The sequence below is a fragment of the Amblyraja radiata genome, chromosome 24 (assembly GCF_010909765.2).
Source record: "Amblyraja radiata isolate CabotCenter1 chromosome 24, sAmbRad1.1.pri, whole genome shotgun sequence".
NCBI lineage: Eukaryota > Metazoa > Chordata > Chondrichthyes > Rajiformes > Rajidae > Amblyraja > Amblyraja radiata.
The window spans coordinates 19469775-19497215 of record NC_045979.1 but is presented as its reverse complement, the minus strand read 5'-3'; the positions used below and the strand labels follow the sequence as shown (position 1 = coordinate 19497215).

Below are 27441 nucleotides of genomic sequence, written 5' to 3'. Positions count from 1 at the left end.
GTACCGTCGTAACAACCTAGAGCTCAATGCTCTTAAGACAGTGGAATTGAATGTAGACTTTAGGAGAGCTTCCCCTCTCCTCACCACACTCACCATCAACAACACCACAGTCACATCTGTGGAGTCTTTTAAGTTCCTGGGAATGATCATCTCCAAGGACCTTAAATGGGAGGCTACCATCGACTCCACCGTCAAAAAGGCACAACAGAGGATGTACTCCCTACGGCAGCTGAGGAAGCACAATCTGCCACAGGCAATGATGGTCCAATTCTACACGGCCATCGTAGAGTCTGTTCTCACCTTCTCCATCATGGTCTGGTTTGGCTCAGCCACCAAGCACGACACCTGGAGGCTGCAGCGAATCGTCCGATCAGCAGAGAAGGTTATTGGCTGCAACCTTCCCTCCATTGATGAACTGTACACTGCAAGGGCCAGGAAGTGAGCGGGCAAGATCATATCTGACCCCTCTCACCCTGGCCACAAACTCTTTGAATCACTTTGAACGAGACTCCGGATTGTCAAAGCTGCCACATCCAGACATAAAAACAGTTTTTATTCACAAGTAGTTGCTCTACTCAACAGCCAAAAATCTGTAGCCTCCCTTTGATCTGGTATTTTTTTGGTTCACATGCTTGATCAATGGTGTTTTATCATTAATGTTTTATTATTATTAATGTTTAGTGTTTTCTGAGTCATTCGTAACTGTCACTGTATGTCATGTTGTTACTTGTGGGCGGAGCACCAAGGCAAATTCCTTGTATGTGAATACTTGGCCAATAAACTTACTTACTTAATTATACCTTTCAAAGTAATTTCTCTGCCATTTGAAATGCAAAGTACTGGAGTAATTTAGTGGGTCAGGCAGCCTTTGTGGATGGAATTCCCAGTATCTGTACAGAATGGAAGCTGATGGAATTGCTAGCACAGGCAGTGTGGACAGAAAGCTTCACATTAAATTGTACTATTTCCTTTCATTGAAACCTGCATGCGTTTACAGTACATGTGACTTTAGCTGTGGCTAGGTTAAGATTAGGCACACCAAAATAATACAAACTAATTTCCGTATTGAGATCTGTTGCCTGAGAACAAATAAAGGAGAAAGAAAGAGCCCCGCCAACTAGACATGTATCCAAACACTATTAATCAAATTTGTCTGTTATCCACTTTAATAGTTTCTATAGACTCTGCATCAGAATGGTACAAAAGACAAAAATTAATGTCCTATTCAATCTCTGATGATCATTTCAACATTTCATTATAATATGTGTTCATTTAAATGTGTTCTTTTACTAGTTACTAGAAAGCTCATTTTGTTGATCATAAGGATATTCTTCTTTTTGTTAATGCACATAGTTTTACTAAGCACAATGTATTGTATTGTATTGTATATCTTTATTGTTATTTTCCTGAGTACTCACATACCCAGAGGAAACAAAAAAACATTACTCAAACCAGTGCCCATTCAGTGTGCAGTAAATAATAAATAGAAATAAAAATACATATATCATGAACAAGTTTAACACTACTCTCAACTAAACATCAACAGGCGTTCCGATCGGCAACGGCACGACAGTGGCTCTGTCCAGGTTGGTGGTTGGTGCGCGATACTTTGGCAGGGGGCAAAGTCCGTTTAACAGTCTTATAGCCTGCGGGAAGAAGCTGAGGAGCATCCTGCTGGTTTTGCAGCTAATGCTCCTGTACCTCTTCCCAGATGGCAGGATGGAGAATATGTGATGCGATGGGTGGTAGGGGTCTTTGACGATGGAGATGGCTCTGTTGATGCATCTCTTCCTGTATATGTCCAGCAAGAAAGGGAGTGGAGCACCAATAATCCTGCTGGCGGTCTTCACAATCCTGTCAAGTTGGTGCCGTTCGTACGCCTTGCAGCTCCCGAACCAGGAAGTGATGCCGTTGGTTAATGTGCTCTCGATTGTCCCCCTATAAAAAGTTCGTAGATGTGTAGTGGGAAGACTGCTTTACGTAGTCTTCGGAGAGGGTGTGGTCGCTGCTTGGCTCTCTTGACCAGTGCTGTGGTGTTGGTTGTGGACATCAGGTCATCTGACAGGTGGAGTCCTAGGAACTTCACGCTGCTGACCCTTTCCACATCAGCTCCATCGATGTGCAGAGGTGTATGGTGTTGTTTTCCCGCCCTCCTGAAGTCAACCACCATCTCCTTAGAGCTGAAGTCTATGAAGAGGATCCTGGCATAAGTATTTTTCCGATCAAGGTGTGACAGTACGAGGTTCAGTGTTGTTGAGACTGCGTCCTCTGTGGATCGGTTGGCTCTAGGCGAACTGCAGTGGGTCTAGGTCGGCAGGTAGACTCTTTTTGATGTGCTGCATAACCAGTCGCTCAAAACACTTCATTGCTATGGGTGTTAGAGCCACTGGTCGAAAGTCATTATGGCAGGCTGGGTTTGGTTTCTTCGGGACAGGGACGATGGTGGCACTCTTAAGACAGTTGGGCACTACTGCCTGGCTGAGTGAGATGTTAAAAATGTCTGTGAAGACATCTTTCAGTTGCTCGGCGCAGTCTCTTAAAACGCATCCAGGAATGTTGTCCGGCCCTGCAGCTTTGTGTGGATTGATGCTGGCAAAGGCCTTTTTAACTCCGGCTGCGGACAGCCTAAGCGACTGGTCACTGGGAGATGGCAGTAGTGCACGTGTCTGGGTGCTGTTTTTAACCTCAAACCGTGCGTAGAACTCGTTCAGTTCATCTGGTAGAGAGGGGTCGTTTTGGCATATCCGCAGCGGGGGGGGGCTTGTAGTCAGTGATGGTATGAAATCCCTGCCACAAGCGACGTGTGTCTTTGTCATTTTCGAAGTGGCTATTAAGTTTTTGCCCATACAGCCTCTTCGCTTCCCTGATCCCCCGGGATAGGTTACTCCTTGCCAGTTTGTGGGCATAAATGCCCATTTAAACTAGAATGTGTGACATAATGTAGAAACAAGGATCTGCAGATGCATGTTTAAACATGAGGATAAAAGTGTGGGAGTAATTTAGAAGATTAGGCAGTATCTCAGTATCACCATATTACCGGACATTCAGGTTAGATGTACGTGTTGTGAACAGCAATGAAGATACCCAGTTTGTACGCACCAGATTAAAATTTTTTTATTGATAAACGCTGTTTCCATCATTCCCACTTCAGAATTAACGTTAACATTTCAACTAAAATATCTCCTGACCAAATTTGTGATGTACATGACCGACTGTAGAAGAAAAACCTGGATAAATCAAACGTATAGTTGTGAATGTTGCTCATTAAATAACTACAGTACTGATACTCCATATTAAGAACATTGATTTGCCGTTAAAATGAATTCTGTAATAACTTGTCAATGGTAGCAGTGACAATCGAACACTGCGGTTTTAATGTTTCACGTGTTCATAATTTAATTAATCCATCTAACCCATCCATTGACTAAACCAAATAATAACATTGGGAATTAAAACACATTTGATTGCATTCCGTTATCAAACATAGCTCTGAAGACATTTCCAGCACAATAGGGTCAGGGAGGGGGGTGTGTGTGAATCAGTACGGGCTGGATAGATGGTGGGGGGGGGGGGGGGGGTTGAGAAGGTAATCAGTGCGGAATGGATGGATTGAGGCAGGTGAATTAGTACGTGTTGGTTGGAGTATGTAAAATTGTGAGGGGAGAGCACGGGGATGTCAATGGTGTTGAATGGGGGGATCTGTGCGGGATGGATGGGGGGGGATCTGTGCAGGATGGATGGGGGATCAGTACAGGATGAATGGGCAGATCAGTACAGGATGAATGAGGGTAGACAAAAATGCTGGTTAAACTCAGCGGGTGAAGCAGCATCTATGGAGCGAAGGAAATAGGCAACGTTTCGGGTCGAGACCCTTCTTCAGGCTGTTTCCCCCCCATTCTTCTTGAACAGTGTGGATCGGAATGTGGATCGGAGGGTCCGTGCAGGACGAATGGGGGATCACTACAGGATGAATGAGAGGATCACTACAGGATGGATGGGGGATCAGTACAGGATGAATGGGGGGGGGGGGGGGGGATCAGTACAGGATGAATGGAGGGGCTCAGTATAGGATGAATGGGGGGGATCAGTAGAGGATGAATGAGGGGATCAGTACAGGATGAATGGGGATCAGTACAGGATTAATGGGGGAGCAGTGCAGGATGAATGGGGGGGCAGTGCAGGATGGATGGGAAGGGGGTCAGTACAGGATGAATTGGGGGACCAGTGTAGGATGGATGGGGAGTGGCAGGATGAATAGTTTGGGAGAGGGGGTTGTTGGGGAGGGGAGCACAGGGGATGGGGATCAGTGTGGGATGGAGAGGAGGGGTCTCAGGATAAGGGTGGAGGGGGGTGTACGAGAGAGAGAGAGAGGGGGGGGAGGTGGGGAGGAAGGAAGGTTAGTGCTTATCGGACAGGGACCGCATCATCGCCCCGCTGCCTTGGCCGTCCCTGTCCATCGCCAAGTGCCGCCGCCAAAGGGGGAGGCAGTTGGGAACTCCTCGTCACCGCCTCCCCTCCTCCGCCAGCCAACAGGAAGGTGCGGGTGCGAGCGGTGCAGCTGCTTCAGACGGCGAAAGGGGGCCTCCCCATTTCTTCCTCCCTCCTCCCGACCCCGGCGTGCGGGAGGGTTTGCTTTGAAAGCAGTGGCCGCTATCAGGGCGGGGTGCGGGAGTAGGAGGAAGAAGTGGAGTTGCTGTCGCTGCCACTGCTGCTGTGCGGGACCCGTCATTCGCTCCGACCCTCCGTCACCCCGCACCTAGTCTCTTTGCCCCGCACGACAGCCGCCGCCGACACAAAACGTCACGTTCCTTTTCTCCAGAGATGCTGCCTGGCCGCTGAGTTACTCCAGCATTTTGTGTCTATCTTCGGTTTAAACCAGTATCTGCACTACCAAGCCGGGCAAAACGACTCGGCGTTTAGGTTGCCCGGCGGCACTTTGAGTGGTCATTGGCTCCCGGGAAACTGCTAATTTCGAGCCCTGTATTGGTCTGTTCAGTCTCCATTACATTAGTCCACATTGGATGACTGTATTACACTCAATATTTCCTTTCACATCTTGCTTTAATTCTAATTTTTCCCATTGATTCAAGTTCTTGCTAAGCCTCTGCAAAGCAAAATGTATTGGTCTTGCTGACTTACAAATATATATTTCTTGTGAGGGGGCATTGCTGCAAAACCAACATTTATTGCCTACTCCTAAATACTTCCAAGAAGTTTGAGCAAGTCATTTTCTTGAAGTGCTTCCGATGCTGATTGTTCCCACAATATAACTGAGTAAGATGTTTGTGAATTGGAGCCTCCAGGTGGATTTCACTTTTTCTGTAAGGCATAAAAATTAATTGTGTTAGCAGGCATGGTGGACTTGGTGAAATAAATTGGTTTTGTGACATCTGCATGCTTCATAATAGACCTAATATGAGACTATTTCCTCTGTAAAGTAACTCCTTTTCCAGTTGTTCAGAAAGTCTAGTATAAACAAAACCAGCACAAGTTTGTCCCATCTGTCATAGCATTGTTCAGTTTAGTTTAGAGATACAGTGCTGGAACAGGCCCTTTGACCCACCAAGTCCATGTTGACCATTGGTCACCCATACCCTAGTTGCATGTTATCCCACATTTGCATCCTACACTCTAGGGGCAATTTACACAAGCCAATTAACCTACAAGCCCACGTGTCGTTGGATTGTGGGAGGAAACCGGAACACCCAGAGCGAATCCACGTGGCACAGGGAGATGGTGCAAACTCCACACAGCCAGCACCCGTAGTCAGGCTCGAACCCAGGTCTCTGTTGTTGAGGCAGCAGCTCTACTGTTGCACCACTGTGATAATTATGTTTTGATATGGGAATTTGTTGCTAATATGATGTAAGTATAGTATGGGGTATGTGGCACAACAATTCTGTGAGTGTGAATTTTCACATTCCTGAAGATAGACACAAAAAGCTGAAGGAACTAAGCGAGACAGGCATTATCTCTGGAGAGAAGGAAGGGGTGACGTTTCGGGTTTAGACTCTTCTTCAGTGTAGACTTGTCCCTTGACTTTGGTTGTTCAATTGTGCTTCTTAGCTCTGAGTGTACTGGGTCAGTACTGCAGCTGACCTTATTTAGTCAGATTTATATTTTCTGCTTTCAAAGACCCTGATAGCATTGCATCTTGACATAGATTTTTGACATTTCCCTGTTTCGTCTATAATTTACAATGTTGATATCAAATTTACAATTTTGTTCTTCGGATTTACTCCGAAGTTAGATTTAGTAAAATTCACATTTTTTTTGTGATTCGTAGCTGGTTGGACAGAACACAAAAGCGGTTACCTGAAATTATTAAACTCATTATTAACTCCGTGGATTGCAGCATGTCCAGACAGAACACCTCATGCACTTCTATATTTTTCACAGTTCTATTTACATTCTCTTATCCCACCCAGAACCACAATAACATTCCCCTTCCCCAGACCTTCCTCCTCACCTACGCCAACATCCAGTTGATCATCTTCCATAATTTCCGGCAACATCAATGAAAATTCATCACCAGCATATCTTTCCCTGTTATCTCATTCAGTATTCTGAGGTCCGCTCCCCTCCTTTGTTGTTCATATCCATTGGCCATTCCTCTTCTTATGCCACTTTCTCATGCAATGGCTGAAGGGCAACACTTGCCCTTTTACCTCCTCTTTTCCTGCCACCCTGAGATCCAAACAATGCATTCAGTGATGCAACTGTTCACTTCCACTTCTTTCAGTTTAGTGTGTTATATTGGGTGATAATCTGTCGTCTCCGACATGGAGAAATCAAGTGTTGTTTTGGTTATTACTAGAGCCAGGATTTTGCCATAAATGTCATGTGCCTTTTCATGCCTTTTTTGTTGATTTCACCAGGTAATGCCTTTTTCACGATTGTGCCCAAATCAGCCTTTTTTGCCATTTTGCCAAAAGGTTGTGCTATTTTCTCTAGTTGTACAGTGATTACAATGACGTTTTCTATGTTAACACGTTAATATTAATGTTATTATTAACGTGTTAACAGTATAACTTACATGAAAACTTCCACCACCGGGGTGAAACCGGGGGCACCACCGTTAGTCGTTTGTGCCGCTGCCCGCTGGTTTAGTTTTCTCCAATATCTATTTAAGTAAGAACTGCAGATGCTGGAAAAATCGAAGGTAGACAAAAAATGCTGGAGCAACTCAGCGGGTGATGCAGCATATATGGAGCGAAGGAATAGGCGACATTTTGGATCGAGATCCTTCTTCAGACTGATGTGAGGAGTGGGGCGGGAAAAAAAGGAAGAAGTGGAGACAGTAGGACTAGAATGAGAGCTGGGAGGGGGAGGAGGGAGAAGACAAGGACTATCTAAAATTAGATAAGTCAATGTTGATACAGCTGGGGTGTAGACTACCCAAGCGAAATACCCAAGCTTGTCTCCTCACTACATTTACTGCTGGCTCCAGTTGCACATCTGAGTTTTCAAGTGATCTGTGCAAGGCATTCATTGATCCTGGAATGCCATTGTGGAAATTGGAAAACAAATCTCTCAGGTTTTTAGAGAAATACAAAGAGGAACATATACCGAACGAATCATCATTACAGAAAAATTATGTTGACTGCAACTTCAACATTGTTGAGCAGAAAATTTGAGATGAAGTTGCATGTAACAAAATATGGATCTCAATAGACGAGACAACCGATGCTGTGAGGCGATATGTTGCCAATGTGGTCATCGGTATAGTGGAGGCAGGTCAACCATCAAAGGAATATTTGTTGACATCGGAAGTATTGGAGAAGTCAAACAGCTCAACTATTGCTCAGTTGTTTACATCTTCACTTGCTATACTTTGGCCAGAGGTATAAAACACGAGAATGTTCTTCTGTTTGTGACTGATGCAGTTCCGTACATGAAAAAAGCTGCTCGAGCTCTTAAAGTTTTAAATGTTGCATTTGACATGCTTAGCTCAAGGGCTTCATAAAATTGCCAAGCACATACGTGGCCTGTTTTCCAAATGTCGATCGCCTAGTTTCCAATGCCAAGAAAAACATGTGCAGTTGTTCAAGGAAATGGCACCCGAGATTCCGCTACCTGCTGAGCCCGTTTTGACTTGGTGGGGTACTATGCTGTGCTCCACTATGCTGCAAATTTTGAAAAGATAAAATAAATCGTCAACTGTTTTGAAGAAGAGTGCTGCAATCAGGATCATCAGTGAAATCATGCAGGAAAAGTCCCTCCACCTCGATCTTGTGTTTATTGCTTCCAATTTTGCAAATCTCCCACAAATTATCACTTCCCTTAAGAAACGCAGTGAAACATTAGTGAATAACTTTCAGGTTTTCAACAAAGTAACTGATGATATTCGTAAAGCTCCTGGCGATGTAGGTAAAGACATACAACGAAAATGTGCGAGAGTGATTTTAGCTAACAGATCTTGAAGAAATACAAAACATAGCTAAAGTTTTCAAAGGTAGTTGTAATGCACAAGATATCGACATGAATATAGAGTCTGTAGCTTGTTTCAGGTATGCACCAGTGACCTCAGCTGGGGTAGAAAGAAGTTTTTCACAACTGAAGCATATTCTGTCTGACAGACGGCAAGGTTTAACACCAGATAATTTGAAAAAAATGCTAGTAATTATGAGCAACCAGGCAACTTTGGTCATTTAATGTAGTATACCTTTATATTATTATTTTTAACCATATTTTGGTGGTGGAAATAAATTCCTTTTTTTGTCATAAATGCCTGTTTCATGCCTTTTTTGTAATTTTATTATGCCTTTTTGCCTGCCTATTTCAGAGTATTTTAGTGCCTAAACATCCTGGCTCTAGTGATTACTTTGCAAAACACCTCTGAATCTGAGAAAGCAACTCTGAGCTTTTGGTATCTCGTCATTTTCATTCTCCATCACAATCTCACTCTCACCTGTTTGTTTGGCCTCCTACATTGCTCAAACAATTTCCTTCGCTCCATAGATGCTCCCTCACCCGCTGAGTTTCTCCAGCATTTTTGTCTACCTTTGATTTTCCAGCATCTGCAGTTCCTTCTTAAACATTGCTCAAACAATGTATCATTTAAACTCAAGGAAATATATATTGTCCTCTGAGTAATTACAGGCCTTGAGATTTGATATTGAATCGTGTTGAGATTCAAGAAATTAACTTTTTGTTTAGCATTCTGTTTCAATATTCTTCTCCACCTTGTAATTGCAGATTTTAAAACAAAGCTTTGAGAACGCTGGTTTGCCCTCAACCACACTTTCCCTTTGTTCCCTGCACTCTGACCTTTCTCTGAAACTTAGAACAGGCTTTTATTTTCATTTTTCCAGAAATCTTAAAGTCCTTGACCTGAAACATTAACTCTCTTTCTCTTCCTATCTCCATTGTTTGACCTGCTTAGTTTTTGCAAAGTTTCCAGTTTATGCTCGTGGTTCCCTTTGGCTGCACTTTACGTAATCATCGTGATCCCCAACATGTGGCTGAGTATTTTCTTCAATATAAGTTGAGTTGGAATATAGGCAGTTGAGTATGAGGTCACATGATTTTGGATAAAATTTAAGGTTTGGACATTCTCTTGATCAGCATGTCCTGACTATTGCATCATGCCCTGGTATGACAATTCCGATGCACAGAAATATGCAGAGACTGCTGGATTCAGCCCAGTCCACCCCGGGCACAGTCTTTCCCACCATTGAAAGCATCTACATGAAACAATGCTTTAGGAAGGCAGCATCTATCATTAAGGATTGCCATCATCCGAGTCATGGGGTTTTCTTCCAACTGCTCCAGTTTCCTCCTAAATCCTACATCATGCGGATTAGTTGTGAATGGTGGGAAACGTGCGGTGGGTGGAAAGAGTTGCTGAAAATGTGGGGAGGGTTAAATAATTGCTTAATGGACAAGGTGGGTCGATCAGTCGGTTTCTATGCTCTCCCACTGTGCCTTAATTATGGTGGACTTCGATGCAACTAATATACATTCAACATGAGGCCACATTTTGAATATTGTGTTCAGTTTCGGTCGATTTTTTTCAATCTTATTCTCAAGTTTAAAAAAAAAAAAAAAATTCTATGAAGTCAAAGTCACACAATAATGTAATGGGCAAAGCCTTTTCCGGGTGCTCTGGTTTCCTCCCACATCCTAAAGATGTGCAGGTTTGTAGGTTAATTGGCCTCTGTAAATTGTCCCTAATGTGCAGGGAGTGGGTGTGGAAGTGGGATAGTGTAGAACTAGTGTGAACGGGTGATCGATGGTCGGCATGAACTCGGTGGACCGACAAACCCATTTCCATACTGTATCTCTAAACTAAACTAAATTAAACATATTCCAAATTCCTTATTACTTAGTTTTCCAATGATAGACCATTGCAATTTTCTGCCACATTTGTAAATCACTCCTATTTAATGTCTTACTTGATCACTTGAAATTAAATGGAAATGTCATGAAAATGAATAAAGATTGCTGCTGGTTTGTGGAAAGGGTTTGTAATTTTAACACTGGTCAGTGTGAGAAGGTAGAATGTAATCAACTCAAATCATGCTTTGAGCAGTGTTTTCCAAAGGTTTAATTATACATAACTTTGTTTTATCACCTCTCCAGTTCCTTTCATTTTCCTGTTTATTTGCAACCAGAATCTGCCTGCACTGTTTTCTGAAACAAATGTTATTGGATTGGGTAGGGAAATACTATTTCTTCTGCAACTTTATAACTTTTTCTTTGCATTACATCCCTTCATTTGGGAAGACCTTGGCTATAAATCTTATATGCAATTCATTAATGGTATGAATTGGATTATTTTCCTCTCTGGATTTGCAATATGAAGTGTAAATGATGCTTGCTTAATTCATTTTTTACACTTATATGGCATGTCTTTCTCTTTTGTTTTGTTTCCTTAGTATTCAACAAGTTTATGGCGCACAGCATCCTCCATTTGATTCCCGGCCACACAAAAAGTAGGTTTGCAGCATCTTTCATTGTTCTTATGTGGTTACGTGAAATATTGTTTTCTGTATGATGACCCTTCTTGTGTGAATGTGACCATAATTTTGCCAAGTTATTGATGTACAGTAATTAGTCATCAGCCAGATTATAAGGATTTGTTTTGTCATATAGTCATGGAAGAAAACAGCAAAAATAACCTACCCCGGTAATTAATTAGTTTCTCGTTGCTTATTCTCATAGTGTTTAATTGTCATATGTGCCAGCAATGAAACACGTACATTCTTTGGAAATTTGACTGCAATTAATTTGAATTTCTTGTTGTGAAAATCTTTTTAGGGAAATCAGACCAAGCATCATGGCATAGTGCCTATAATGAAATAGTCATTAAAACTGCAGGATGTGTCCTTCCTTGCACCTCCATTCCTACTACTTATTTTGTCACAAAATATGTAGATTTTGACACATGGCTCAAGTGTGTTTTGAAGAGAGGTTGGAAATTTGTTGAAACTTGATTAGTGGAATTCCATTTTGCAAACCTTTATATTCAGTTAAATGACATATTTCAATAATAACAATGCTTGATTTTTATACTTGGTTCTGTCCACCATCAAGTTGTTGGTGGAACTAACACTAAATATTACAGGTATGTCATCTGCTCTAATGGACTCTACTATCCCATTTCCAAATGGCAACATGAGTAATCTGTCTGTTGAATTTACCCCCTTGCTCTGTAATCCAAAACCCATACCTGTGATTACCATTTCCCTTTGAACCGTCTTCATCATGTTTGCCTCGCGCAAGACCATGTTTATATGAATCCAGTTTATATGAATGTTTGATATACATTCATTAGCAAAACAAAGACAATTTCATTCTAAAATATATTGTCAAGCTTTTCCCTCTAATGTTGACACTTCAAATTACCAGTAGGGTCTGATTTGGCAACCCTGCTGCCATTTTATTATCTATTTGGTGACTTGTTACTTTTAGTGACAATACCACATAGTAAAAGTCCAGAAAATAAGTTTATGGTGAAGAAAAATATTCTCCAGGATGTCTTTTTAGTTTATGCAGTCTTTGAAAGTTCAGCATTGATGCTGGATTCCTCATGATATCTGGAGATCATAATTTTGGTCAGTTTTGGTTCATCATTTTTCCTGATTGCACTCAACAGTTCTTGTCATTGGTAGTAATCTTTTGGTTTGGAGATAATCTTCACTACAATTTAGTGTTAGTGACTCAGTAATTGGAAATTAATATGTTTCTAAATGGGATGGGTGTCTGGTGGCCAGGGCTTCCTTCCTGTACCTTCCTAGATTTGTTAGTTTTGAAGGCTTTTCCAAATAGGCTCCTGGTTGATTGTGATTGTTGTTGAGTTGCTTTTTACAGCTTTGGATGGTCCTGTCAATTTTCTTGAAGTGGGCCCCCATTGCGTTTTTATAACATTTCTTTTATGTTCTAGCTGTGACGTGAATATACAACACCTTAGAGGTCAAGTATCGAGCGTCAGTGTAGTGGAATAAATGCGGCCTGGCTCGATGCAGTTGATGTTAGCTTACATTGATGTTAGCTTAGTTGATGTTACAGATGACAATTGTTGTGATGTGGAAAACATTTCCAGAGGCATAGCAGTGATGCCTCTCTAAGGCTTTTGGGTGATGTTGGTAAATTGCCCATGTTTTACATCCACAAAGAAGGTTGGGGACACTAATCACTGTATACTTGGATCTTGAAGTAATTCTCTACATAATAATGTGAAAGCAAGTTCCAAAGGTATTGAATCTTATGCGGAACAGTCCATTAATGGTTATTTTCAGGGAAAGGTTACAACATATAAAGTACTTGACTGTCTCCATGGGCTGGTGACTTTTGGATGGTCATCTGCAGGGCTTTGAGTAGGAAGATAGAGCTCCATGGAGTTTAGATTAGCTTAAAAAATGCAATGTGGAAGCAGGCCCTTTGACCCACTGAGTCCATGCCAACCAATGATCATCCTAATACTAGTTCTATCCTACACACTAGGGACAATTTACAGAAGCCAACTAACTTACAGATATGCAAGTATTGGGATGTGGAAGGGAACTGGAGCACCCAGAGGTATCCTACATGGTCACAGGGAGAATCAATCCCAGGTCTCTGCAGCAGTAAGGCAGCAACTCTACCGCTGTGCTGCTGTTCATGAGAGAGGTCATGAATATTCCTGTCTTTGTCATGTAAAAATTGTAGAAGATTTTATAGTGTTTATTTTTCTGATGTTGGATCTGCTCACATCTCATAAGCTATTTTATATTATGATAAATCCAACTGATTGAAAATAAATGCAACTATTGATACTGCAAAGGTGGGTCAAGTGGGATTATTTCTTGCAAGATCTCTTTGGATACTATAATTGAATTGATAACACTGGACATTTAATCTTCCCTGCTTTACATCTATCAAAATACTTTCCCCCTCTTTCCATTGCCAACTCTGAATGATTATTTTAAGTCTGGTTATATGACTCGTTTTTGTCTAATGTTGTCTAACTTTTAACATGCTAAGCTCTCCCAGATACTGCCTCACAGCTGTAGAAGTTCCAGCGTTTTTAAGTTTTTAATTCTTTATTACCAGTAGTATTTTTCCTTGACAATATGATTTGTTTCATTACTATAAATATCTTGTACACAATTAGTGTTGAACTTTGTACTCCGGAAGTGGCGGCGCTGCCCTGCAATTGCGGCTCGCCTGCAGTCCGTTTGTCTTTTCTTTTTTTGATTTTTTTTGTCCCGTTGTTAGTTTATTTTGGTTTATTTTAGTTGTGTATATGTGGGGGGGGGGGCTCGGAGAAACTTGTTTTAGTCTCTTTCTTCGGGGGGATGCAACCTTTTCTTGTCGTATACCCCGTCTCCGTCTGCGCTGAGGCCTAATGGCGGAGCTGGCGGCTTCCAACTGGGACCGACCACGAGGCTCCGGAGGCAGGGGCAGAGCCAGCCAGGACTTACCAACGTGAGGCTAGCCGACTTCGGGGCTGAGGTGGTGCTGCGGTGGCGGCGACCCGACTTCGGACCCTCGGAGGCTCGGCCGCGGGCCCAGTGGACTCGGCCGTGGGCCCAGTGGACGACATCATCGGGAGCTCGCAGGTCCCAGGTTGGTGACCGGTTTTCGGAAGCTCCCGTAACGACAGCTTCGTACGCGCGACTGAAGGGTGGCAGCTTCGGCAGCTTCGACCGCCTCGGGCCGCGGAGTTTGAACCGGCCCGTTCGCGGAGCTCGGATTCAGCCGCGGGATTTACTTACCATCACCCAGCGGGGACACAACATGGGAAGCCTGAGGGAGAACAAGGAGGGAAGAAAGAGACATGGTCTTTAAGACTTTTGCCTTCCATCACAGTGAGGAGGGCCTGGTAGACTCACTGTGGTGGATGTTAAATCTGTGTTTATTGTGTGTTTGTTATTTTATTCTATGTTATGACTGCAAGGCACGAAATTTCGTTCAGACTGAAAAGTCTAAATGACAATAAAGGAATACAATACAATACAATACTCAGTTTTAGATCTCAGTGCTGGAGAGTGAAACATTTTCTGTACTGAGAACCTAGACTTGGTGTCACTGCAACATAGTTTATGCCTGCTACACTGAAAAATACACGATTCCTTTTAAATAGTTTGTACAATTATATTTTTACATTTTTGTTTGAAAGCCCTGATCTGTACTTTCTGTATGTGGTTTTAAGAACTTTCTGTTTTTAGTTATATATTAGCTCAGGTCATTCTCCTTTTTATCTGATGGTTCAGATCAGAACCACCCACAAGCCAATAACATTGCCTGGGTCAGACATTCCTCATTTGCGCCTGTGGGTTGCAGCTTAGAAGTATGGACTACATTGTAGGTCACACCTGTCCTCTTGCTCCACTACTGAACTCAATGTTGAGTGTAGAGTGGGAGTTGCTTGGCGATCGCTTCGCCCAACACCTCCGCTCGGTTCGCACTAACCAACCTGATCTCCCGGTGGCCCAGCACCAACTCCCCCTCCCATTCCGAATCCAACCTTTCTGTCCTGGGCCTCCTCCATGGCCAGAGTGAGTCCCACTGCAAATTGGAGGAGCAGCACCTCAGGAGCAGCACCTCATATTTTGCTTGGGCAGCTCTTCCACAGCCTAATGTCTCCGCCTCTTCCTTTCTTCTCCCCCCCCGCCACCTCCACATCAGTCTGAAGAAGGGTCTCAACCTGAAATGTTACCTATTCCTTCACTCCATGGATGTTGCCTCACCCGCTGAGTTTCTCCAGCATTTTTGTCTACCGTAGAGTGGAACTTGGTCGTTGTGAGATGGGAGACCAACTACACCTTGTATCACTTCCTGTAGCTTATGTTGTCCTTGGGTTGGCTAACTTGGATCGAAATGATAAGTGAAACTTAATTCTAGTGTTCTTTCATGAAAACATTGCTTTTAACTAAAATCATTTATGTTAATCAAATTATTTTTAAGTTGGTGTAATTTTAATTTATTCTGCCACAGACGGCTGTGGAGGCTGTTAATAGATATTTTAAAGTCGGAGATCGACAGCTTCTTGAATAGTATGGGTGTCAGGGTTTATGGGGTGAAGGCAGTAGAATGGGGTTGAGAAGGAAAGATAGATCAGCCATGATTGAATGGTTTGGAGTAGACTTGATGGGCCGAATGGCCCAATTCTGCTACTATAACATGAACATTCTCAACTTTTTTTAATATACTTCTGTTTATCATCTAAAATACTTAAAATCAATCAGTCTCTTGATTCCTACAATGGGGGTTGGGGTAAGGTTGGGTTCTGAGGAGAAATTCAGCAGACTGGCTCTTGAAAATTAAACAGACTGAGAGGAGTTCTCATTGAAACGTACAATTCTTTTGGGGTTTGACAGGATGGCTGACCGTTCATGCCTGAGAGAAGAATCTTTGGAATTCTGTATCCAACGGCTGTGTAGGCTCAGCGAGAAATGTCAGAATTTTTTTTGGAAACTGAGGAATTGGGATTGGCAAAGGAAGGTGGAGCTGAGATAGAAGGTTAGCTATGATCTTATTGAATGGTAAAGCTGACATGTGGTTGAGGAACCTACACATATTCATGTCCTTTTGCCTTTGGCCATCGTGATGGATATATTGTGATCAGTAGCTTGAAGCTTTGTTTGCAGAAAGGTCTGCTGAGAAGCAATTAAAAACCGAAGCAGAGCCCAACAACCAGCAGAACGTTGTTCTTATTTTTTCTGCTGGCAGTGGACGCTATCAATTCAGGAGGTAAGGTTCGTTGTAATTTAGTGTCATGGGATGGATTTAGTTTGGTTGAGTTTAGAAATATAGCACAGAATGAGGCCCTTTGGCCCACCGAGTCCATGATGACCAGCGATCCCCATACACTTGTACTATCTTACATACTAGGGACAATTTACAATTTTTACTGGGGCCAAATTAACTTAGTGTGGGAGGAAACCGGAGTACCCGGAGAAATCCCTCATGGTCATGGGGAGAACGTACAAACTACATACATACAGCACCCGTAGTCCGGATCGAATCCGGGTCTGTGGCGCTGTAAGGCAGCAACTCTACTGCTGCGGCATCATGCTGTCACTAATTCTTTGCTTTAATGTATATTGGAATGCTTACCTCGTAACTGAGAAGAAGTTCCTATTGATTTTTATGTATTTCAAGTGCATTTGCTGTAGGTAATCTGCCAGAAAGATTTGATTCTCAGCGTGTCTATTGATTGCCTCTATTTCCATGTTCCCATGACACTCGCTGGGTGCACAGGAATATTTTTTTTTCCCCCACCTTATGATTTTAAAGTTTAGATTATCTGTTCAACTTTTCAATGAATGAATGAGAACTTTTGAATACTGAAGTATTCTGAGAACCTAGGTGCTCCATTGCACATTCATAATGAAAGGAATTTCAATTCTCAGGGCAAAATGCTAAGCTCGAAACCAGGCCAAAGGGAGTGGTGAGGGCATTGAATAAAATCTTCTTAAGTGAGTTACCAGCATCAATGTTATTGAGTAGTGTACCCATAGTAGGCTGAATTACATTCAAGGAAAATGGTTTTTTAGCGTGCAACTGGCAAGGGTAAGGTTAGAATATTTGATGAGTGGATATATCAGGAGAGGGAGGGTATAGGATCAGCAGCATGTATGAATAGCAGGATTATTGTAAAATAAAAGATAAAGTATTAGAGTAACTCAGTGGGTCACACAGCATCGCTGGAGAACATGGATGGGTGATGTTTCGGGTCGGGACCCTTGTGAAGAATCCGAAACATCACCCATCCATGTTCTCCAGAGAGGCTGCCTAACCCGCTGAGTTACTCCAGCACTCTGTCTTTTAAAAAAATTGTAAACCAGCATCTGCAGTTCCTTGTATCCCTTGGATTGGTATAAGGTTTGCTGGTGACGTGAGGAATGGAATGATCAGATTAAGCTAGTTTCGAGACTGTTTGATGGCAAACTAGAAAATAAACAAATTAAATTAACATAGCTTTGAGAAAGGCATAATTACAGTCTGTGAAATTCTATTTGAAATTTGCATACTGAAAAATACTTTTAACTTCTTAGTTCAGTAATTGGAGAAATGCCATAAGCAAAACATGCCTTTTATGTATAAGCTTTGAATGATTGACCTGACCAAGGCATTTGATTGTGCCAGAAAAGGCATTTATTCAAACTGCTGAAGAATTATGGCCGGCCATTGAATCTAGTCGGTGTGATCTGTTTCTTTCAGAGGATTAAACATAGTTGCATTCTGAGGCCACCTTTCTTTGGCACATCTTTTTCAGTGCTGCAGACCTAAGTCTTCAGTTTATAATTAGTAGTTTACACACTAATGTGTGTAGCCAGTGGAAAGATATTCAGCCATTACCAGCCTGAGAGTCAAAAATAAGTGCATCAGGTACACCTCGGGGAATTGCTCTGTGCTAACAGTACTGCACTGGCATTCCAACCTAGAGGAATATTTTCAGTGGTTAATAGCATGTAAAGAGTTTGAGTTGAACATCGTATCCGAAGGTTGATTGTTGTGGCCCAGGATTCTGCGATAGCACCATTAACACTGATAATTTGTGAGTGGAAATTGTTGACAGCTGCACATACTCAGCCTCTACATTTGCTTGTAATTTGTCACTTCAGGCTGAAACATATCACTAAAACTCTGCTTAACGCTGCTCCAACAAGCTTTGAGTTAATATTGAACGTATTTTTCCAATCTAATTTTTTTAGAGGTTGGTACCGCTCTATACATAAGGGAAAAAAAACGACATCCACTAATATGTAGTGTAAAGTCCTGTTCTTCCTTGCTGTTGGCATGGAACTTAGCATGAATCCATGCCCTCTGGCACCTTTCTAGCAATAAATCAGTCCACAGAGTGATGTGAAGAGGCATCTGTGAGGCTTGGTGGTGAAGAGAGGCCAGGAGGACCAATGTGGCTGCTCAGCTCTGTAGTGTGTCTTCGGGCTACATCCTGGTAGGCAAGGCAAGGCAAGTGCGAGCCTTGGGGCAAGGCATGCGCGAGCCTTGGGAGGGGATTGGCTGCAGTTGCTCCTTGTGTGGACAGGCTACTTTGATTCTTTAGTTTCTCTCACGATACCCATAGATGCACGTTTCTTCATGGTAACATGGTCAGGGACCACATGCTAGTCCTACTGTACCGGGTGTAGACACAAAATGCTGGAGTAACTTAGTGGGACAGGCAGCATCTCTGGAGAGAAGGAATGGGTGTACCGTACGGGTGCTTGATTCACACCACTTTCAGCAATGAACTGTAACTACAAGCAGAGGTTTCATATCAATATCCCAGCACCTAGCTTCCCAGCACAACTACAGAAACAGCAGGAACTCAAACCAGGATCTTGGCAGAGCAGCACTTCCAGAAATGCCTCACTACGTGCACATTGATATAATTATGCATATTATTAGCACTCCATCCATTAGTGAGCTCATCCCTGGCATTGCATCCTGCCTACTAAGGGATGTACCAATGTATGCACATTGTAATAACTACAGCTTTGTTCAAGCTGAGAAAGTGTGGACTTGTCGTCAAATGGAGTCTTCAAAGCCTAGGTCAGGATATTTCTCTATAGTAGAGAGGTCTGGATAGCAGGTGCAGATCTTGTGTTTCAATCAAGGCCCCTCTTTCCTCTGAACTTCAATATACATAAACTTTTCCAGCCACTTATGGCAACTCACCCTTCCAAGTATTCATGTGGTGAACCTTCTCTGTACTTTTACGGGCATTGACATTGTTCCTTGAATAAGGGGACAGTACATAAAGTGCAATAGACATTCCAGGCATCTTTCAGTATAACAAGTTCAGCAGCTTAAAAGTTGTGGAATGAGCTAATTCCATCAGGATATATTAATTATTAAGCTTGCATTGGATCGGCTGTATTCATAGTCATACAGTGTGGAAACCAGGCCCCTCAGCCCAACCTCCCTATATTGGTATTCACCGGATAGAAGCCCTTTGCTCTAACTATTGTACTTGAGTTTGTCTTCATCTGATACATTAGCCCTACTCTGTTAAATCTCTTGTACAATTGTAAATCTCTCTCTCTTTCTCTTTGCTCTATCACTTGCACTTATGTTTGAGTTGATTGTATTTATGTATAGTATTATCTGATTTTGATTGAATACAATACAATTTATTTGTTATCATTTGAACCTCTTGAGGTTCAAACAAAATTTGGTTTCTGCAGTCATACACACAAGAAAAAGAACTAAGACACAACACAATTTACACAAACATCCATCACAGTGAATCTCCTCCTCACTGTGATGGAAAGCAAAGTCTTATCTCTCCCCTGCACTCCTCCCGATGTCAGAGTCAAAGTCCCCGGCGGGCGATGGTAAGTGTCCCGCGGCCATTAAAGCCGCGCCAGGCGATGCAAGGCCGCGCTCCGGGTCTTGGTGTTGGAGTCCCCGGCAGGCGCTGCAAGTCCCGCGGCCGTTAAAGCCGCGCCGGGCGATGTAAGGCCCTGCTCCAGGTACTTTTCAACCCCGCAACTCGGACTGGAAAAGTCGCCATTGCGGAAGCCCTGAAAAGCGGTCTCCCAGCAGGGACCCGCGGGCTCCCGGTGTCACCGTCCACCAGACCTGCGGTTGGAGCCTCCGAATCTCCGGGGTCAGGCCGCAGCAGCTCGCCACCACAGCTCCTCCCGCTCCGAACTCAGCCAGCTCCGCGATGGTGGGTAAGTCCGCAGGCTCCGCGACTGGAGCCCCAGGTCGTTCCGGTTGGAGGCCGCTCCACGGTGCTAGGTCCCAACGACAACGGAGACCCGACAAAGAAAAGGTTGAGTTCTCCGTACAGGGAAAAGATTTAAAAGTTTCCCCCACCCCCTGTCCCCCACACACATACTCAGTTAAAAACCCCCCACTATAACTACATTTAAACGCTACAAAAAATAAAAAAAGACAGACGGACTGCAGAGGCCGCTGCGACGTGAGTCGCGCCACCCACCCGGGGTTTAGCATGCAAAACAAACTTTTCACTACACATGATAATAATAATAAACCTAAGTTGTGTTTCCAAGGATATGCCACTGGGATATAGTCTGCTGGACATCCATTTTATGGTTCAAGTCAACCGTAAACAAGGTAGTAAGATGACAGGCATTGAAACAGACAATCGAGGCATTACTGTTGACTGCTGAGATCTGTAGTTCCAGAGGATCATTGTAGGTGACAAAATGGATAGCTTGGCTGGCTGAAAAGAGGCCAGAAAAGTTTCTAGCTCTTTGTCTTCATCTGCACCAAATGCCATAGGGTGTCCAGGATAAGAAGGATCACCAACTCCTTTCCAGTATGTTGGGAGGATGCTGCAAGTTTGGTTGCATTATTTCATGCTGAAGAACAGCTAAGGGACTAAGGAACAGAATTGCCATTTAATTTTTTGACGGGCTGAAAAATAAATAATCAATTGATAGCTATTCAAATATTACAGCTTAAACGGAATTCTAGATATAACATCATAGTATGAAAATTTTTCATTTTTGCTACGGAAATAAATGTGCAACTTCTCAAGAGTTTTCTATTTCTAGTAAGCCTGAGGCATTACTTGCTGTCCCAATGTTTTGTTTTCAAAATGTTGATTTACTTCTTATCTCCATGAAAATGTTTGTTACCCTAATAATACCAGGAAACTTTTGGATGTATGTATATGGACTGATGTAATCAAACTGTGTCACAATCAGTATTTTTTAAATATTATTTCCATTAGCAGTTAGTGCAAATCCTAAAGATATGTAATCGCTGCAAAAGATTTTATTGACTGAATGGAAAATACTGTGTCTGTGGTTAGGAATTATTTTGCAAGGTAGGCTTGGTGAATAGAATCATGTTTGGAAGGTTAGAGTATAGTCATTATGAACTCATTAACATTCTTTGTCGCATTAAATTGATGTTGTAGTATGTTTACATTATGTAATTTGAAAGGAAAATATAAATATATTTTAATAGTGTAGAGTATATCTGTTAAGGTTTTGGTACAAGTTACAGGTTAAATTTTTAGTATATTTGTTCTTGCGTTAATACATTTGAGATAGCTCTTGTTTGCCTATTTTGCCTGATTTCTTTTTGAACCAGAGCTAGTTTAGTAGTGATTGTACTTTGTGTTGCTCAGGGATTAACAATTTATATCCAAGCCAAAACGGAATGACCAGGGGAGAAAGTTTCTCTATGTCCTTTAAGATTGCAGCTCCTGTCTGTTTCAGTGGTAGAGTTGCAGGGGGATGGCAATAGGACAACTTTACAATAGTGCAGTTATGTGTGTAACAAATCAAAAGTATCAAGGCCCACTTATTATAACTTCTATTTCAGTAACCTTTTATTGTATTGCTGCTTTTGTGTTTTTATTTACAGTACGTTTTTGAACTGATGGCCCAGATATTCATCCAACCTGAATTTAGCTATCATCAGATCACTTTTTGGACAGCATGAACAACTGAAAATGGAAGTGAGATTGAAGTACGTGTAGAGCTGTCAGAAACATGTGTAAATGGACTTTGTCAGAAGCATAGTGCATAATCAGACTTCTTACTTCAAACTGAAACAGCTGTTTTCCCTTTCCTCTTTAAATTCCTCCTATAAATACAAGCCAAATTGTAACACTTTAACAATCCATGTACTCTAGATCCCCTAGATACTGGTTAAAACTGTAGGTTGCTCACTGTAAAACTGAAAAGATAGAGATGGTGGCGGAATAAATTGATCCTGGTCAAAGTGATGGTAAGGGTTCTGCAGAGATTGCCACTGTTGTGCTTCTATTGGGGAATATGAACCAAAGTTGGCACCAAAGATCATTGTCCAGCGATGCCTTTTAGAAGTACATGTTTGTATGTAAGCATTGGGGTAAGGGCATCTGAGATGTTCATGGCGATGTGAATGTTAACTATTTTTACAAGGTAATGAAGGATAAGCATGTTATTGGATCCATCTTGCGCCTTCAAAAAAATAGATGAAAATTAACAAACAAAAGAAAATCGAAGAACCTGTACCTTTTTAAAGCTGTTAAGTTCTGGCTGCCGTTCAGTAATTTCTAATTTCCCTTTCTTTCTCATGTAGACTAATTTTGATGTCACCCTGTCCAACCTCTTCAGTTATTTCTCTACCATCTTGCCTTGGACCGTTTCTGAGTGCATCTTGTTCATGAGTTAGTCTTCCTACTCCTCAAGCCTATTACCAATAAGCTTGGGTCTGTCAATTTACTGGTGGATCCCATTACCAGATGCAGTGAATGGTTCTCTCTACACTTTCTTTCAATTGTTTTCCCCCAGCAAATTCTATCTCATTTGCTGTCCCTGCCAATAATTACTCTGGCCTCTCCACTCCTCTTCCTCACTTGAGTTTGTTCTGATTGTCTTTACTCATTTTCTCAGAGCTTTGTGTTTTAATAACTCCCATCGGGTTGCTGCCCCAGTCACAGTTCAACAAAGTTGTATTAAATCCTTTGAGAGTATAGTGGTGCTAAACTAACACCTTTCTGCCTGCTATTTTTGACACAGTTGACTACTTATTCCTCCAGTATTTTTCCAGTGGTGATTTTAGCTGGTTGGGACTGGACTTGACTTCTTGTTTGATGGTAGCCAGAGAATCAACTGCAATTAGTTCTCTTTCCTGTTCATTATGACAGCATTATGACGACAACAACAACACCCCCAACATTATGACAATTGTCCCTTGTAGATTATTCCTTAGTTGCTTAATACCGCTCATCCAGAATCAGCCCTTTATGGTATTCTGAAAACAGTACAATACAATACAATACAATACGGATTTATTTGTCACATTGCACATAAAGTGCAAGTGAAATGAATATGTCAGCAGCGATACAATGAGAAAGAACACACAATACACAATAAAAATTTAACACATACATCCACCACAGCATTCATCACTGTGGTGGAAGGCACAAAAATTGGCCAGTCCTCCTCCATTTCCCCCCGTGGTCGGGACCAGAGTCCAGAGTCAGTCCATAGTCGGCTCTTCCCCACCGGAGACTGCGGCTTCAGGATGGTGTAGGCCGCAGGCCGGCGGTCGAAGATTTAAAGTCCCCGCCGCGTCGCAGCCAGAAGCACCGCAGACCGCAGGGCCAGCGGTCGAAGCTCCCCTCCAGGGGTGATGTTAAGTCCACGCCGGGTCCGCGGTAGAAGTTGGCCGCGGGCCGGCATTCGGAGCTTCTTCTTCAGTACATTGCAATTGAATGCCAATGCACATCTATCCCTGCACTGTGTCTAAAGCTTCATATTGGTTGCATGACAAGTATATAAAATTCTGAGCAGCATAGATATTCAGTATTTTTCCTAGGGTACAAATGGCAAAACCAGAGAGTGTGGGTTTCAGATAGGGAAAGTTTAAAGGAGATTTGCAAGGCAAGTCTTTTGCACTGAATGGTAGATGCTTAGGCATGATGCCAGCGGAACAGATATGATAGCAACGTTTAAGAAGCATACTAGACACATGGCCTGGGATATAGGCCCAAGAGGAGATTACGTAGATTGGCTTCTTGGTCAGCATGGATATGGTGAGCTGAAGGGCGCATTGCTACACTATTTCATTTAACCCTGAGATGGCACTTCAGCCATGCATATCAGTGTCATCACCAAGATTGTTTATTTCCATGTATGTTAGTTAGAAATGGCAAAATAAGCAGCACCTTTGGAGATAGATTGATTATTTCTCTCTCAATGCTTCATGTTGATGCCTCATTCAAATATGACTGTTACAGGTCAATCGTACCCTGCCTCAACTTATCTGCTCATAAAATATCCATGCTTATATAGCAGATAGATTGTTGATGCAGCATGACTTATTAGTTGGAGTAACTCAGCGGGTCAGGCAGCATCTCTGGAGACAAGGAATCGGTGAGGTTTCAAGGAATTTGTGACCCTTCTAGAGACTGAGGGCTCTCAGTGTCTCGACCCGAAATGTCACCTGTTCCTTTTCTCCAGAGATGTTGCCTGACCCGCTGAGTTACTCCTGTGTTTTGTGTCTATCTTCGGGATAAACTAGCATATGCAGTTCCTTCCTAAACATGATTTGTTAGTTGTTTATTTTATTTCCGTAAGATCTTCACCAATTTGTTTTTCTATGAATAGTATTACATGTGCACATTTCTGCTGGTGCATGCTTGCGAACTGTAGTTATGAAAATATGAACAATGATGGGGAGGGTAAAAACGGCTGGGCCATCCAGCGGAGTCTGCTCTCTATCCAGTTCAAAGTCATTTCCCCTCCTGGGAGAGGGAAAGCAAACAAGTCTCTGAGGTTAAAATCTAGGAAATTATTTTTCAATCTGACTGATCAAAATTAATCTGGGTGATCATAATAGCCCTGATTATGCAGTGTTGATCCTTTGTACAGGGTCATTTTTGCACTGGCCAGAAACGGGTCTTCTATTGCCAAAATTCAGCAAATTGGCATCAAATTCACAACGGGAACCTTCCAATAGTCAAATGTTCCGTGAGAAAAGAATGAACTCCATGGCAAAAAAACTAATTTGGCTGCATAACTTGCAGAACTGATCAGTAATCCACCCTTGCCAGTTATATATAAACGGGCTCTCAACTTCATCACCCATAAACCTCAAGATCCACACTCTGGAATTGTTTTTGATAAATTGCAAACCCCTTTATTCTCCGAGGGAATTTACCTCTTTTATTCTCGCTGGAGTTTACATCCCCCCCCCCCCCCCCCCCCCCCCCAAGCCTGTGTACGTGAGACGCAAAAGCAACTTGCTGACCAGGTAATGAGAGTAGAGACTGACTTCCTTCATGGTCATTGTTTTGGGGGATTTTAACAAGGCTAAACTCAGCCGAGAGCTTCCAAAATACAGACATCACTTTACCTGCCCCAGAGAACACTCGATCATTGTTACACTACAATTAAGAACGCATATCGCTCTGTTCCCCGTGCGGCTCTGGGATGCTCTGATCATTGTTTATCTCACCTTATTCCGACCTACAGGCAGAAACTAAAATCTGCTAAGACTGTGGTCAGAACAATGAAAAAGTAGAAAGTGAGGGCATTGAAAACCTACACTCCTGCCTTGACTGCACTGATTGGAATGTGTTCAGGGAAGCAGACACCGTGACATCATATGTCAGCTTTTGTGAGGACAATTGCATTCCCAGTAGGACCTGGATCAGGTTCAACAATGACAAGCCTTGGTTTACAGCAGAACTCAGACAGCTCCGCCAGTCTAAAGATGAGGCCTACAGCAGCGGGGATACAGACTTCTACAGGCAGGCCAAGTACAAACTGAGAAGAGGAATCAGAGCTGCCAAGGAAAGGTACTCTGAGAAGTTGAGGAGCAAGTTCTCAGCTAATGACTCTTCTTCAGTGTGGAAGGGCTTGCAAGAAATCACCAGCTACAAGAGCTTACCAATGACCTGAACGAGTTCTACTGCAGTGTTTAAGAAAGAACTGCAGTTGCTGGTAAAATCGAAGGTGGACATAAAATGCTGGAGAAACTCCAGCATTTTGCACCGTCTGCAGTTTGCATATCGAGACGACGCAGTCAACCTAGGCCTGCACTTCATCCTCCAGCACCTAGACCGCCATGGGACCAATGCAAGGATTTTGTTTGTGGATTTTAGCTCTTCATTCAACACCAGAGCCACTACACTCCAAACTCTCCCAGTTGACTGTGCCTTAACCCCTCTGTCACTGGATCACCAACTTCCTGACTGACAGGAAACATCATGTGAGGCTGGGAAAGCACATCTCAGACCCGCTGACCCTCAGCATAGGAGCACCGCAAGGCTGCGTACTTTACGTCCCCTCTCCTTTACTCTCTCTGCACCAACGACTGCACCTCCACAGACTCCTCTGTCAAGCTTCTCAAGTTTACGGATGACACAACCCTGATTGGACTGATCCACGATGGTGAGGAATCTGCCGACAGACAGGATGTGACACTGCTGGCGTCCTGGTGCCATCGTAACTAACTGCATTCTGATGCTAGATGCAAACTGAATTTTGTTGCCTCTGTACTGTACACTGCACAATGACAATAAAGATTGAATCTGAATCTGAACAACATGGAGCTCAATGCTCTTAAGACGGTGGAATTGATTGTAGACTTTAGGAGAGCTCCCCGTCCCCTCCCCCCATTCACCATCAACAACACCACAGTCACATCTGTGGAGTCATTTAAGTTCCTTGGGACCATCATCTCCAGGGACCTTAAATGGGAGGCCACCAACGACTACATAGTGAAAAAGGCCCAACAGAGGATGTACTTCCTGCGGCAGTTGAGGAAACACAATCTGCCTCGGGCAATGATGGTCCAGTTTTATACTGCCATCATAGAGTCTGTCCTTGCCTTCTCCATCATGGTCTGGTTTGGCTCAGCCACCAAGCATAACATCCGGAGTCTGCAGCGCATCGTTAGATCAGCCGAGAAGGTTGTTGGCTGCAACTCCTCCCCCCCCCCCCCCCCCCCCCAACGAACTGTACACTGCAAGGCTAGGAAGCGAGCGGGTAAGATCAACTCTGACCCCTCTCACCCTGGCCACAAACTCTTTGAAGCACTTCCCTCTGGAAGGCGACTCCGGACTGTCAAAACAGCCACAGCCAGACATAAAAACATCTTTTTTTTCCACAAGCAGTAGCTCTACTCAACAGCCAAAACATCCTTACCCCATCGAGAGCATCCTTACCAACTGTATCACAGTATGGTATGGCAACTGCTCTGTCTCCGACCGGAAAGCAATGCAGAGGGTGGTGAAAATTGCCCAACGCATCACCGGTTCCTCACTCCCCTCCATTGAGTCTGTCCAAAGCAAGCGTTGTCTGCGAAGGGCGCTCAGCATCGCCAAGGACTGCTCTCACCCCAACCATAGACTGTTTACCCTCCTACCATCCGGGAGGCGCTACAGGTCTCTCCGTTGCCGGACCAGCAGGTCCAGGAACAGCTTCTTCCCTGCGGCTGTCACATTACTCAACAATGTACCTTGGTGATTGCCAATCACCCCCCCCCCGGACACTCCTCCCATCAGGAAAACACTATGACTGTATG

The 27441-nt window shown here is 43.1% G+C and overlaps 1 protein-coding gene across 5 annotated transcripts in view; it reads left to right on the top strand.

The window, feature by feature from the left end:
* The window catches only part of tbc1d22b (TBC1 domain family member 22B), a 209028-nt gene that overhangs the window by 5196 nt on the left and 176391 nt on the right, over positions 1-27441 (top strand). For 3 of the 5 annotated variants that reach the window (XM_033042547.1, XM_033042543.1, XM_033042546.1), the window contains exon 2: positions 10881-10937. The exons of 1 other annotated variant lie outside the window; for it this stretch is intronic. In XM_033042547.1, coding sequence (XP_032898438.1) covers positions 10881-10937 — 57 coding nt within the window. Of the gene's footprint in view, positions 1-10880; positions 10938-21783; positions 21889-27441 lie in introns of those variants that run through there. One more of the 5 variants, XM_033042545.1, reaches the window with a different exon arrangement.